The 15353-nt window shown below is 37.4% G+C and overlaps 1 protein-coding gene across 4 annotated transcripts in view; it reads right to left on the bottom strand.

Annotated features, from left to right (window-relative positions):
* Window positions 1–712: 712 nt before the first annotated feature.
* TMEM161B (transmembrane protein 161B) overlaps window positions 713–15353 on the bottom strand; it is a 44366-nt gene continuing 29725 nt past the window's right edge. For all 4 annotated transcript variants that reach the window (XM_424528.8, XM_004949415.5, XM_040655961.2 and 1 more), the window contains 2 exons: window positions 13700–13796; window positions 713–12874 (listed from right to left, as the gene is read on the bottom strand). In XM_424528.8, the coding sequence (XP_424528.4) occupies window positions 12597–12874; window positions 13700–13796 (375 nt within the window). In that variant the 3' untranslated portion in view covers window positions 713–12596. The remainder of the gene's footprint in view (window positions 12875–13699; window positions 13797–15353) is intronic.

The following is a 15353-nucleotide window of genomic DNA, read 5'->3' as shown; positions in this document are numbered from 1 at the left end:
TCCCAGTGCCTCTGGTCCTGGCACTGGGCACCTCTGAAAAAAAAAACTGGATCCATCCTCTGTGCAGCCTTCCTTCAGGGATTGATGGGCACTGATGAGATGCCCAAGCTTCAGCCCAGCTCTCAGCCTCTCAAGAGGAGCTGCTCCAGGCCCCACAGTATCTTGGTCTCTCCAGTATGTCTAAGTTTCCCTTGTACTCAGAAGCCAAGAACAGAACAGAAGTCTAAGTGTGGCCTCACCAGTGCTGTGCAGACGGCAAGGACCACCAGCCTCGCCCTGTGGGCAGTACTTTCTGTAATAGCAGACCAGATACTGTCAACATTCTTAGCAACAAGGGCAAATGCTGGCTCCTGTTCAACTTACTGCGTCCATCAGCATCCCAAGGCCTTCCCTGCAGAGCTGCTTCCAGGCGGGTGCCCCCAGCAGTCCTGCTACCCGGGGCTGTTCCTCCCCAGGGGCAAGACTCCGAACTCGGCCTCTGAGACAAGAGGCCACCTACAGGCACAGAGTTAAACCGGAGTATCAGTACTTCCAATTTCCCATTATTTTTCCAGAGGCCACACTTGGTTATCATGTGGTGCTGCCACATGGCCTTTTTATTTGGATACACAATGGCAAAACCATCAGTAAATCAATATGTTTGGTCTCTACCGGTTGCGCTGTCTCCTACAGCAGAACATGCTCTGAAACACACAAGCACTGGCAGACAAAATTTCTTTCAGTGTTTTGACAATTTTATTTTTTATTAAGTATACAAAATGTTTTTATGTGAAAGGCTTACTGCAGTCATTTTCTCAGACATAATACTCCCCTCACAGCAAAGAGCTTGCAAAAAAAAAAACACCAAAAAAACACTCACTTTTATTCAGTTAAATCAAAAGAAACAGAAAGTGGAAGTAAAGGCAGAATTAGAAAGCGAATAAAATTCGAAGAAAGATCATTTTATGTAAGCAGTACATGCCTGGTCAGTTCAGTTTGGGTTTTTTTGTTTTGTTTTGTTTTGTTTTGTTTTTGAGGGATCTTAACATTACCCGATGTTTTAAAAAGCAGAAGCACTACTAAGACAGTTAAGCAAATATGCGGCTTTCAGGACAGGTGTTCTGACCTGCACTGTCAGGACAACGTAGGAAACTTTGGGCATATTTGTTCCTGCTCAGCCTTCCACAAAAGGCTGCTTCCTTCTCTGGCACAGGTCTGCAATGGAGAGAAAAATACCTACAGCTCTTTGTGTCGTCAACAAGTTCAGAGCGCACAGACTGAATTATCCAAAACCTTGTTAAAAAGAAAAAGAAACTAACACACTGAAGGCAACTATTGGTCCTGCAATAGGATGACTTTTTTCAGAATAGCTTTGTTTTGTGCAGATAAAATCAGGAGCGCAGGGGGCTGCAGACTGCAGGGTTTTACAGAAGGCAGCAGCGTGACTTCATGGGTTTTGTCCAGGGGCAGCCTGGGAAGAAAGCAGAGCTAAGGACATCCAAGGGATGAGGGAAGTCAGAAGGAGAAATCAAAAGCTGTCTGCTGCTTCAATGGGAAATTAAGCAAGCTGCCAGGCTGTGCCTTCACCTTTCTGTTTACTTAGGCCTGTGAGGAAATGTGGCATAAAATTTTCTAAGCAAACCAGAATATATGGTTTAAGAGTACAAAGCAGTTACACACCAGTCAGAGCACTATGCCAAAGAGCTGTGACGAGCATTTTGTTCTTAAGGCAGGAGTATGGAGCAGGATGGTGTCTATATGTAAAAACATATACCTGTATACAAATACAAACACATATGTACTAGTCATATATATTTGTGTGCGTGAGTGTTCCTCTAAGGACAAAATGCTTCAGCATTCTCATTGCTGTTAGCGTACTTGAACAGAAAACACAACCTATATCTAATGGACCCACGTTACTGTTACTCTGAATTTAAGGTAACAGATTTGGAGAATGGGCCTGAACAAAGACGTGGTAACCCCTGAAGAAATGAGCCAACGTGCCAAGTACACTCAAGGAGAGAAGAGAAATGCATAAATACAAAACCAGGAAATATTTGTCTTGCAACAGCTCAGGAGAAAAGCGTCTCAGAACTATCCAACACCAAAGGACAGCTGGTACTGAGAAGTATTTTTTTTGCTGAAAAGCTTTTGTCATAAATGCAGAACCTTGGAACAGAAAGATCAAGCAAAGGCTTCCAGTGCTGTAAGAGCAATGTTCAGCTCTGCTCCTGGCATCCAGGAAGATTCAGCACCTTTTAGAAAAAGAATCCCCAAGAAAGTTTTCCATTCAAAGACATTCATTATCCTACTAGAAAGACAGCATGTAATATATACATGGCAACATGTAGACCAGATTTCAGATGCGGTAAAGAAATGCATATCCCCTCTCAGCCGCATGGCATCCAGCTATAGCAATGCCAATGCAGAAGTCCCCAAATCCCAGTCTTTAGCAGAAAACTGAAAGTCATTTGTCCTCTGGTTCCTTTACCTTTCATTGATAATCCTTGCATGAAGAGCAATAACTTGCTTATCTAAAGCAGCTTATAGAGAGAATGTCCGAAGACAACCCAGTGGAGAACTGACCCCTTCAGGTTGTGATGTAATTAGTGACTGCTACAACTGCATTGGTTACTGCTCTAATTTACCTGGCACCAGGCTCCAGTTTCTGGTTCGTGTCCTGTCTTACTCTAAGATAAAAGAGTGCTCCCCCACGCAGCTTCCTCTGACTTCTCCTGACACTGCAGAGAGTTCTCACCTTTCCCACTGAACATTTTTCTTGTCCTGAAGTCTTCAGCAGCATTTGTATGCTTTTCACAGGCAATACCAAAATGCCCGTTTTCTATTGCATCCTTCTGAGTGAGATAATAGCAGGAAGATGGTAACGGTACAACAAGGGTAAAAGTACGGGCTAAGATGAGGAAGAGAAATGAATTTCAGGACCAAAACTTGCAGTTAACTCCTTCTACTGACACAACCCAAATGAATGGGAAGCAATAGGGCACCTGTGCTCATTAAAGAGCAGCTACATCTGACTTCAACCAACAACCTGTTTGCTTTTAATTTATGATAAATGGAGGACTATTCATGCTACATATCCACAAAAACATAAATCACACCACTTTTGCGCTCACTGAAAAAGTACGCTCAAGTCTGACAGGTGGAAAGAAATGCTAGGCATAAGTTACTTCTCTATCCAGGTCACAGAAAGAAGCCTCTGAAATTCATATTTCAGAAAGAAGGATGTTTTGTTTTCCTTTCAGCTTTCAAGAACAACAAAATTGACCTGTGGCCCTATACGCTATGAACAAAGCAGCCTTGCCCCCAGGCCCATTAAAGGTGCACCATGGGGAAAGCAAAATGCTGATCCTCAGCAAACAATGTTCCAGAGATGTCTTCGAGCACGCAGGTCTTATAAGCAGCATGAAATATTGTAGAGCTCACCCACTTCCAGAGCTAGGATGATGAATTACTTCCTACTACCATGAAATAGCCCATACATGAGGTTTGGGAAAGGGCCCTTTTCATTCCCTAAGAAGGTGAGTTGGTAACACCACAGAAATACCACTTTGGCCACTATTCTTCCAAGTAGCTCCAGTGGTTGGAGCTCTTCAAGCGTTGCCCTTTGCGCCCAACATTCCTCCACAAAAGTCATCTCCAGGATCTCCACAGATCTTCCAGGCAGCTGCTTGGCTGTCTGTGCCCCACAGTACTACAGCACTTATCTTACCTGTGGTGCACACAGGTAAGATGCTGTGGAGTTAACAGACTAAATTACCCACTTGGGCTCCAGCCAAAGACATTCTGAAGGTTAAACACAACAAACTTCATAGGGTACAGACACCTAGCCTAGAGTAAAACCTTGAGAACCATCTACACTGCATTGGTGCTCACTGATAACTTCAAGCAGCACATGAGAAGCAATGCTGTATGTGAACTGGAATTACAGATGCTAGAAATGATTAAGAGTTCATACATGCTAGACAAAACATCTATTCTGCTGCAGTTTCAGGGACTGAAACTGATGCTTCAGGCTGTATGGAGAAACCAAATTGCTAAGAACACTGTTCTTAGTTTGTACAAATAAAACCAAACCAGACACATAAATCCCACCACAGCTCATTACATTCCTCCTAACCTTGATTTTAACTCATCCTGCTCTGCCATGTGTTGTTCTTTCCCAGGAGGACGTCTCATAGCTCAGATAACTTGTGTATTTTCAAATGCGTGCTCCCCACCTCCAACCCAATTCCATTTTTCCAATTACTCTCTCTTCCAAAGTTGCTGTTAATATGGCTTTGGGAAGCTTTCATGGTCAGTCTGCACAATGCATTTTGATGCTTGCAGAATATAACAAAATGTCCTTGCTCAAAAACTGTCCTTGGGACCATGGGGTGTTTCTCTGCCGCAGCACTTCCCATCATAATTTGTTTTTTTCCCCCTTTTTTTGGTACAACTTTGCTAGTAGATCAAAGGAGAATGCTTTCTAAAGGATGTTTTGCTGCTGAAGAACTACCTGAGCAGCTTGGAATCATTCATTTAGTGCATAGCAATGTGTGCATGAATGGAACAAAAATTCATGCATAATGAAATTCAGTATTCCAAGAATATTTTCAAAAACCTGTAAGGGTTACAAAACACTTTAGACCTACTTCTCGGTGCTATTATGATGAGACAATTAGAAGAGACCACAGTGTTTTTAGCAAATCTAAGTTTCTTCATGGGTAAATAGCTACTCACATGACTGAGGCAGTCTGCATTTATGCTGATGGGGGAGGGAGGGGGGAAAATTATTCTGCTGCACCCCAAGAAATGAGGAGGGAAACAATATACTAAAGTATTTCTAAAGAAGACAATTTAGGCTAGTATAGAAACAGATAAGTTTGGTTACCATACTTGGCAAGTCTAGAGATATTGTACGTTTAAGCAAGTGGGATGTACAAAATAGGAAAAAAAACCCACATTGATAGACAATAAACATTTATTGATCTTTGGTTTCAGAAATTGTCCTATTTTGGATATGGGAAATACTATATAAAATAATGTAAGCTTTTTTAAACCTAGAGTAAGTACTGAAAAACAATTTATCCTTCTACAGTGCACAAATGCGAAGACATGCAGAGTACATGTAGGGATACTAAATACTGTATTAGCATAACTGTAGTAGACATTTAATGTCTCACACGGATCAATGCTTTACAAAGGCAGGTTGATGGGGCACTCAATACACAGTAGATATCACAGTTTTTCTTATTTGCTGTGGTATTACCACTAGTACCTAACAAACACAAATTTAACTTTAATAACGTGTGCATTATAAAAACAAATATAAATTATAGCATTTCACCAGAATTACTAGAGGAATAATAAAGCATAATCTTGCTTCAACTCACAGCATTTATTGTTGTTAAAGGTTTTAGGTTTCTAGATGGCAAACCAACTTTTACTACTTTTGCATTAAAAAAATGCTGCCTGGTATACACTAACACTTACAAACAAGACAAAACCAGCTTCTTGAAAATGCTCTGCAGTAAAATAACAAGCAGCAATCTCTTACACACAGTGTAAGGAAATGTTTAGCGCGCTTACTGGAGCAAGTGTTCCCCAACAGTGTACTACATACAGCGTAGGTTACTAAAGCCACTTCTCAGAGCTAAAAGCTCAAAATGGTTTTATAAGGCTTCCTTGGAGGAAGGCGTCCTTTGGTAGATTTAAACCTATAACAACATTTCAGCTTACAAGCACTTCACATTTAGAGATAATTTACTCAAAGGCAGGCTTCTCAGTTTTTCAGCCCCAGCTCCCCAGTCAGACTAGACGATTAACACTGCTCACCATTTTCAGAGGCAAGGAAGTAGCTGACAGCTGTGGATGAGTCTGGTATTCAGTTACTCTAAAAGCATTCTAAAAATTGGCCCATATGACTGGAGCCTCTTCTTTGCTCAGTCCCAAACAGTCATGTTACAATTCACCTCTGTTGTAGCCCAAATCCATACAGATGGGGCGAACTTCAGTGCGGTCTTTCTGATCTCAAGCAGGTCAAAGCTAGCTGCAGAAGTAGGGCATAAGCAGTATCAAGGGTGTCACTAGAAAATTTTGCTAAAGTCAACTGTTTCCAAGTTGTGCCAGTTCTTTCCTTGAATCACAAAAAAGGATGAAAACCAAATGTGCATATGGCAGTGGGATTTCACATTATATCACTAAAGTAATAAAAATGGAAAAGATTTCTTCAAAGTCTTATTTGCCTTCAGTGTATAATGACCTGTAAATATACAGACGTTCTATATACCAAAAGCTGTATGGAAATACTTTTTTTTATCATATCCCCTTTTTTAGGACTAGCAGTCCGTGCATTTTCTTTCCAAACACTGACCTGTTATTTAGCAAAATGACCACAAAGGTACATGCAAGAAGTTTAATGCATGTCTTCTACTGACCACCCATGTTTAGGCACTTTAGTCTACGGTGCACAAAAAGACTACGACATTTCTTTAGATTGTTTATTATTTGTAGTAATTGCACCTAAGTATTATCCCCACTGACTTAAAAAAACAAAAAATTAAAGTGCCAACAATCTCCCAAATACAGCATCTCCTCAGCTTTTCCAACTTGCATTGCACTCTCCTGTTTCTAAGTCCTGATGAACTCCAAAAGCACACAGGAAATGAGAATTCGTTTTAAAACAGCAGGCGATGCAACACTGGTCAGGAGAGGTCTATATAATGCAACATCTATTTGATAACACTTTTGCTATGAAGCATGCTAACTGTAATACTTTGCAAAGCTCAAACTATAAAATCATAGTTCAGAAGTAATTTAGCAGTAATAAGAAACTAAAATTTACATTAAAAACAGAAGAGTCTTTTCCGTTTGGCAAATACTGAAATGGTGGATGGGGAGTCCCTCTATTCTCAGGTTTGTTCAGTATCATACAGTACTATGTGCTCTTCTCTTAGAAAGACGGGAAAATAGTGTTTAAGACAGAACAGCAACACAATTTATGTGTGAACCCAGCAATAGAGACATTGAAGTCAAGCATTCACAACTTGGAGGGTGTTTCCTGTGTAATTTGTAACAAATCTATCTTATAGGAATTTTTAAGCTTAAATCGTTTAATAGTATGTTTACATTAGTATTTAGTCACATGAATGGAACATCTGTAACATTACACAAAGTGCCCTAGCATTGCTTTTTCCCCACGTGGATTTTTCCTAGGAAACCGTATGTACGAACAACACATAAGAAAGATAACGGTGGGACAAGAGAATGATTGAAGACTTCAAAAACAAGAAACTGTTTGTTGGCACATCATGACATAAGTATGAGCTGCAGTTACAAAATAATTTTTTTTAATGTGTATTTTTTCTGGTTTTTAATCTAAAATACAATAAATATGCATTCTTGAAAACTAGGGCATAGAAGGGAAGCAAAGTTCCCTTTGTGAAAAGATAAAGTGAGGAGAGGAAAAGAGAGAAAAAGCTGACATTACGAAGATATCTTAAGCCAAACTTTAAAAAATACTTAGCACATCACTAAAATAAAAACTACTACGGAGTTTATAAAAAGCTACTTCTAAAATCCACTTTTTTGTTTGCCTGTGCTTTTGTATCTGCTTGTTTTAATAGCAGAGTCATAAGGATACGATGCTGTTGAATACTGCAAGTCTGAACCTCCTCCTTTAGTCTTGATTGATGTTTTGACAGCAAGTGAAAAAGTTTGATATTTACAGGTGGATTACACAAATCAATATAAAACTGCATACTTGCTAGCACTCCAGTCTGGAAATCAAGTTTTAAAAAATGTTGAGTGTAGAAGTATTTGACTTCTAGTTGCAGGCACTGATATTAATAAAAAATTAAAATATGATTGATGTTAACAGGATTAAAAATAATTTCCATTAAAAATGCCACTAAAATCAAAGTTATAAAAATACATGTACACTGGCATGAAGTGTCCAGTGTAGCGTTACTCTCCTGGCAGTCCACAGTGAGAGACTTGAAGAAGTTAAGTGCAGCATATCAGATTTCAGTAAAAGCAGCCTTGGAATAACGTCTTGGCCTCCTGTTCTCTCTCCCACAGGGCAGAAAGCCTTTCAGACTAGTATTGGGAATGAAGGCTAGATATACAATCAATTAAGGACTTGTACTACCTACACCATAAAGCCTAACAGTTCTTTCTAAAGAAAAAAGTTGCACAAAAATCACTCTGCAGTAGACTGCCTGCCCTGCATCAGTTTTCTTAACTTGTTTCCTAGCTGCTCTTTAGAACAACTACCAGACTGCTCTTAACTTATCATCTGGGATTTAGGACTTGGAATGCAGATGCTGAAATAACAGTCTTACTTTCGCACTACGGTAAGCATTTACCTCCAGTAAATGATTTATGATCCAAGGGACCTGCTACTGATTTCCTCTATTAGAACGTGCTTAGCCACAGTGCAAAGACTTCTCCAAGAGAACACCCTATTTTGTGTGACCTTGTTTTCATTCAAGATTGCCCATTTGTACTATTAACTTAATTCTTCAGTCAGAACATTGTAGTTACTTGTTAGGGACAACGCTAACTGTAGGGTGAATTTTTGTGGCACACATTGTGTCATATGCCAAAACAATGTGCAGCATTTCAAAACTACTCAAAATCTCTTTGAAAAAAACAAAACAAAACAAAAAAACAAACAAACAAACAAAAAAGACAATGTCCAAAACAATCCTTTGAGAATAAAAACACACATGGCATTTTACCTTGTAGAGCCTTCAAAAAGACCTATACATTTTCACATTAGATACTTGTAAATTTTCTATTCAATCCAAGATCTCTATTAGAATTTAGCTGTACTTCAATTCAGCATAATAAAAATAATTTTAATTGCTCCTTTGAAGTTAGCTGAAAACTCTGTACTACCTACCTACCTATACATTAAAGTTACGCTACCTACTTGCATAGCTGATGTATCTTGACAGCATCTTTTGTAGTGAGTGTGACTTTACAATTCAGGTAAGTACACATCTCTGTTCATTTATCTTCCAGTATTTGTGGGTAGCAGAAGTTGAAGAACAACTGCCATAGAAATGAGTTTTCTAAAGCATATCCTTCTGTACAAGGATATTCTCTTGTCCTGATTTAATACTTATTTCTCATGTTTGCTTCTCATGCAAGAGAAGACAGGAAGAGAAAAAAACTGCCACAGTTCCTTCAACACCTGGAAAATCCTAGAGACTCAAATTATCAACGAAGGTCAAGTGCTGCCCGAGAATAATGCCTGCAAAGTGGAAAAGCAGGCTTGTTACAGTCCCACCTCCTTTTCCTATTCAACTTCTCTATCCCAAATGTTACATTTGGACGATCCTGAATCTTGCTGGAAGACATGGATTTAGTACTATCCTAACTTCGTCTAAAGGGACAATAGCACTAGAAAAAGAGTTTTTAACCTACTAATAAGTCTGTTCATATTCCAGCTGGACTTCGGAGTTATTTAAATTATTTAAAAGAACAAATCCTACAATGACCAATTAATTTAAATCCATAAGAAAACAAAAATCAAAATACAAATATTAACTAATCTAGCCAGGTCAGTTCTTTGTAGGTAATGTAAAGAAAAAGTTGTGGACAGAAAAAAAAACAACATCAGGTCAATAAGTCACATTACCGGAATGATAAAGGTAGATATGAATTTCATCAAAGGCATCCTTCCTTCTGAACTCTCTCAAAAATCAAGTAGGTAGTGAAGAAAAAAAGCAAGAATCCTGACTAAAAACTACTAGCCATTCAGTCTTGTTTTACCTGTTTTTCTATTTCCATAAGCTGATTTTTCCCCACAAAGTGCCAATAAAGCTCTCTGGGGATGGTGGTGTAGGGGGGAAGCGTTTGCCAGCTGCTGTTTTAAAAGAACTTCCTGAACAAGTGAGCAGATACTATTTAGTTGACATAATATACATGGAAATCAGAACTATCAAGGCTGCTGTTTTATTTTAAAAGTCACTTCTGAGCATATCACATCAGGTAGTTATAAAATGCATTGCTCGCAACTACAGCAATATACTTCCTCCCATTTCACTGTCAGCTAGAACTTCAAAGATGTTTATTGCTATATTATAGTTCTTAGTAAGCCTCATGTAAGGATTAAATGAAACCAAAGAAAACTGCCTCCTACTCAGATCAAACTGCTGACCAGAGGGTAATCCTTCCCATTCCGTGGAACAACAAAAGAGCAACAACCAGAAGCAATGATCTTAATGCTATCCAGTGAATACTTCACTGTGAACAGTGTGATATCTGAAACATAAGACAGTGTGATTCCTCATCAAAAGCTCTGCAAAGCTGAGCTACACACAATCCTTTTCCAAAGTCGGTATTACGTAACTGTAGTTCATTTCTACCTATGACCTTTCAAGAATACGAGCTATACCAAAGGAAACAGTTAGAATTACTTTGAAGTTGTCTTCAGTATCTGAAGCTTATTCCCATCCTCCAAATGCAATAATTTCATACAGTGAGCTTTTTGGGTCACGTTCATAATCAGAATCAATTTGCACTTCATTGTAGATACCTACCTATGACTCAGAAGCTTGCATTATTCTTATATTAATGAAATATCTTGAACTAATAGAAACTGGAACCAGTATTACTGGACCTGTTATAATTTCTCATTCTACTCATCTGAAATACAAATCCTAAGAATATTTCAAGACTTGAATCTATGAAGTAAAATACTCTAGTCCAATTTACACAATGACTCTTTGTCCTTGTTAGTCATGGAAAGCTGGTGTGAAAAAACAAAGCTTGCAGCACCAGTAGCACTGAAATATTACACTGCAATGAAATCAGTCATATCATGCAAGGTGTTCTCAAGACATCCCCAACTCATGCAGTAGGTACTAGCTGGTGTACGTAGATCTTTTCCTAGTATTAGTAAATGCTTAAAAGGTATTTGACAGAGCAAAACAGTTTTTCACCAGCGTAAACTTTGAATTTTCTGCATTCACTGGCAGTTCATTTCCCATATGGTAAGTTCGCAACATATTTAATATTTGTTAAGCTCTTCCATTTAGAAATGCTGATTATATGCTAAAGTGGTACACAAAGTCAAGAGAAAAAAAAGAACAGTAACAGAAATAGCCAATATTAGTCAAAGAAGCTCTGAACTCTGCACAGTGTAATATAAACTTTTTTTAAAAAAAGCTACTGCATATGAATCGTCACTCCTGTTATCCCATTACACAAAATATCCAAAACTTCATCATTCATTGTTTCACAATGGCTTGATATGTAGGCTCTATCCCTCCAGTTAAGCAAAAGTTGTGAAGTTAAAGCTTGTTCCTCCTTACAACAACTATTTTACTACACAGAAAGTTTATTTCTGAAGCCAAGAGATACTCTTTGTTACCGCGTGGCCAAGTTAACACAAATTAGACTGGTTAAAGGAAATGATCTGACAGAGCAGAAATTTCAAGACTAAGAGATGAAGCAGATCTCTTCTTGCAGAACAGCCTAAGTTCTTTAGTATAGCTAAGTACCTTTGTAGAGGCACCAAAAACAAATAGCCCTTTCAACTGAACTTTCAAAAAAATTTAATTTTCATTTCAAATGGGTTCTTGAAATTACTAGATACATATATATCCCTCTCCCATGGCCCTGTAATATACATTCAGTAATTTAAAATAAAGATTCCATATTTTATAACTTCATATATATTATATATTTCATATATAATATATATATGTACATCACAGATACATACACTCTCAGTCAGCAGGATTAAACTGTATTGTTTTGAAATGTTTGATTGGCATCACTAGTCTAATTCTATTATGTGAATTTGTGAATTCAATGGAATTTATCTATTATCTAAAAAGAAAAATTTTAAAAGATCCGAATGGAATCTGTGGATCAAAATTAGCACCAATACAGATGGCCATTACTTCAAAATGACTTAGGGACTGAAATTATATATATATATATATATATTTATTTTTTTATAACTCCCCTTTCACTGTGCAAGCATTCCTGCATAATATTTAGGCAGCAATACCTGCCAGGTCCATACATTTTTCTTATGTTAAACTGAAATTTTATACAACTTTCCTTACTGTAATATACAGCATTGCTTTTGTCCTGTTGGATTATTTCATTTTTCATGGTGAAAAGTGATCAAAAAGTATCCAACAGAACTTTTTAAAATCCCCTTTTTCTGTCCATTGTATGGCTCAGTTTCAACATTGTACTCAACAGGTAGCCACCATCAGCATGACCAGTACCTACTCACACAGTTCGTTACTGACTGCTGATTCTTTAACTGTTGAAGGCGACTTCCTCTTTATGGAAACCAAGACACTCTGAAGTTGTAACATTTCAACATGCACACCAATGCCTGCCACATAATAATATCAGTCTCACCGCTATAATTGAATTAGTTACCTACCATTTGGGTAACAAAACTAACAAACCCAGTTGTGATTTTAAGCATTTTAAGAATATTCACCCTGAGAACACAGAGGAAGAGTTTAAAAAATATGATATGTTTTCTCTTCATAAATATCTTTCTTCTTTTTTTCTTCACCTCCTCTTGGGTACCTGGGTTTGTATCTAGAATTTGACTTCATACTTATCAGTTGATCCGTTCATGCCACAGTCAGGTACTGGTGATAGAAAAGCCCAAAAAGGCTTGTAGAAAAGAGGCAAGCAGCAACCCACCAGGTAAGGAACGACAGAAGTCCCCGAAACAGGAGAGGAGTGAAAATATTCTTTAGGCTTCCCAAAGCCATTGTTATTTGTACTACGGTTACTTTCATCTTTCCATCAGCAGGTAGAGATTCAGAATAAGCTGAATTGGGAAGCAAACTGTTTTCTACTGGAGTGTTGGAATTCAGTTCTGGGTAGATGCCCCAAGAATAATTACCTGTTGAAATAAAGAAGTAACACATTTTTATGGAATTAAGTTCTCTTCATTCTATACACTCTATTTTTTATATTTTTTAAACACACACACACAGATATTTGTAACTTAGTAAATACTACCTATTTTCATCCTCATGGCTTCCTGATCATACTAGTAACTCATCAGGGTAGGATTAATCCTACTTCTTGACATACTAACATCTACATGTGAAATGGTGGCCTCGGGACCCGTCAGTACCTGGTATGATTAATCTCACTAGATATAGATGTCTGCTTCAGGATGAGATGAAACACAGCCTAATGAAGCCTCTCTCTCTCTCTGCTGACATTTTGCAAAAAGAATGCCATGATTGCATGGCAGGCTGTGAAAGACATCCCTCATAAGGAAGAAAAAAAAACCAACAGTGATATCAAATCTCCTATAAGTGAAATGAACCTTCTATCTCAATTTTTTTTTTCAATAACCCACTGAAGACTGAAGGACTGGGGAAAAAAATCAAATAATAGACAAACATTGTATTAACAGTGCTTTATACAGCTCACTTAAAATACTTGAAAAATATGAATATTTAAATAGAAATAAAAAGCTTCATTTGTTGAACTACACAATTTCTCAGAAATAAAGCAATCAAATTAGCATATCACTGAGAGATGTCAAAAGCAACAAGAGAAGATAACTTACAAGTTATATGTCAGTATGTTTTAAATGACAGGAAACAACAACACATTTCTGAATTACAAGTACTCATAAATTCTAATTCTCTACAGCAAATTGAAAATATAAAAGTCCTGTATAGAACAGATTTGTCCATCAGATTTTGCCTACCTAGTGTTTTCAAAAGCAGAGTTGTGTGAAGGAGCATTACCAATGGTGCAACATACTGCAGTGCAATTACGCAAAGGTAATAGAATACTCGAGCCACCTGGGAAGATAGAAGGAAGTCATTGATGAGTTCAGAGCAAACCTACATGAATATGCAATTCATTAAAAACAATACACACGCACAAATGCAATTTTAAAAGTTTTCTAGCGTGTTTCAGTGTACGACTCACTGTCTTCAAAATAACTAATGAAGAAAAACCCTAGCTGATAAGCTCATCAAGGCACTAAAAATTCAGAGAGGAAGCAGCAGCAGGAAATAAATAAAAGCACCTCTTCAGTTACAAAAATCGAAAAAATTTTACTCATGAACATTGCATAGTATTGTTCAAATATTCCTATTTCAATACACTAACAAAAAATTAGTTTTGATTGTAAGTCTCCAGTTATTTACAAAATAAATTCCACTACACAAACAAAATAGTCAAAATCCCAAGTTTCATCAAAAGTAAACAAAAATCTGGTTAAAAAGCAAGACATGTCTAGTATTTCCCAATGTAAAATACCAGTTTTAAAAAGAATGACAAGAGGATTTTTCATTAGCAGGTAATCAATAACAAAGCATTTAAAAGATCTTTATTTCATATATTCATTATTACTTTTTGAAACCTACTCAGATTTATCACTCCCTTCTCCCCATAATCTGTTCCATCTTTCTCTAGATTTTTACATTACATATTTCATATAAGCTTTTGACCTAAAAGAATATATCAGATAAAGAGGAAAAAAAGTCATAAAATCAATAGAAAGCAAGCAATGAATTAAAGCTAATCAGATTTTAGAAAAGAACAGAATACAGGGTGGCAAAAAAGATGAAGACAGACATGACATTTTTGGAAATACCCCTAAAACATCTCAAAGAGCTTTGAAATGAGCAAGCATCAAAAACTAATATGAGAAAAAAATGTACTAAAAGCACTCAGAAAGGAAGTATAGAAAATACTGTAAGATAAATGATGAAATATGATAAAAAGAGCAAATAAGAAAGTAATGGTCATTGATACAAGGCATATAGGAAAGAGTCTACTGCCAAGCGTTCCAGAAGAAGAAAAAGCTAACATGGTAATAAAATAAGACAGAACTGTATTTAGTGGCCATGGGTTTCTTAAAGAGAAGACATGTAGGTTCTGGATAAACAGACTTAGGAAAGAGAAGACATTTTTGTTTTACAGATAGGATGAAAGCCTTCAAAACTAAAATTATGCATTCACAATCATCTTCTGTCGTACAGCTCCGTCATAACCAGTCGTTGCTACCTGCGTTTCCTAATGTTTACTATGAGGCCGAACACTATGCATGAAAAATGTGAAATAACTACAACACAGCCCTCTAGTTACAATAAGATAGCTGGTAGCAACAAAGACAGAATTATTAGTGACAGTGACAATTCTAAGAGAGGAGTCCTCATTCTATTTCAACATTCCTCCTGGAATACACCCCCGATCAGCAAGATCATCAGACAGCACTATCATGCAGCACTAGAAATCTAAGTTTAATTTGCAGGTAACATGTGACAGTGTTCTACAGCAAGCTTACAAACTTCTACCTTCTCAGTTTGTTCTTCATACAAAAAAAAAAAAAAAATTCCAATCTTTTCTAT

The sequence above is a fragment of the Gallus gallus genome, chromosome Z (genome assembly GCF_016699485.2).
Source record: "Gallus gallus isolate bGalGal1 chromosome Z, bGalGal1.mat.broiler.GRCg7b, whole genome shotgun sequence".
In the NCBI taxonomy this organism is placed as follows: Eukaryota; Metazoa; Chordata; class Aves; order Galliformes; family Phasianidae; genus Gallus; species Gallus gallus.
Note: the sequence above shows the minus strand (reverse complement) of the source record. Positions and strands in the feature narration are given on the sequence as shown.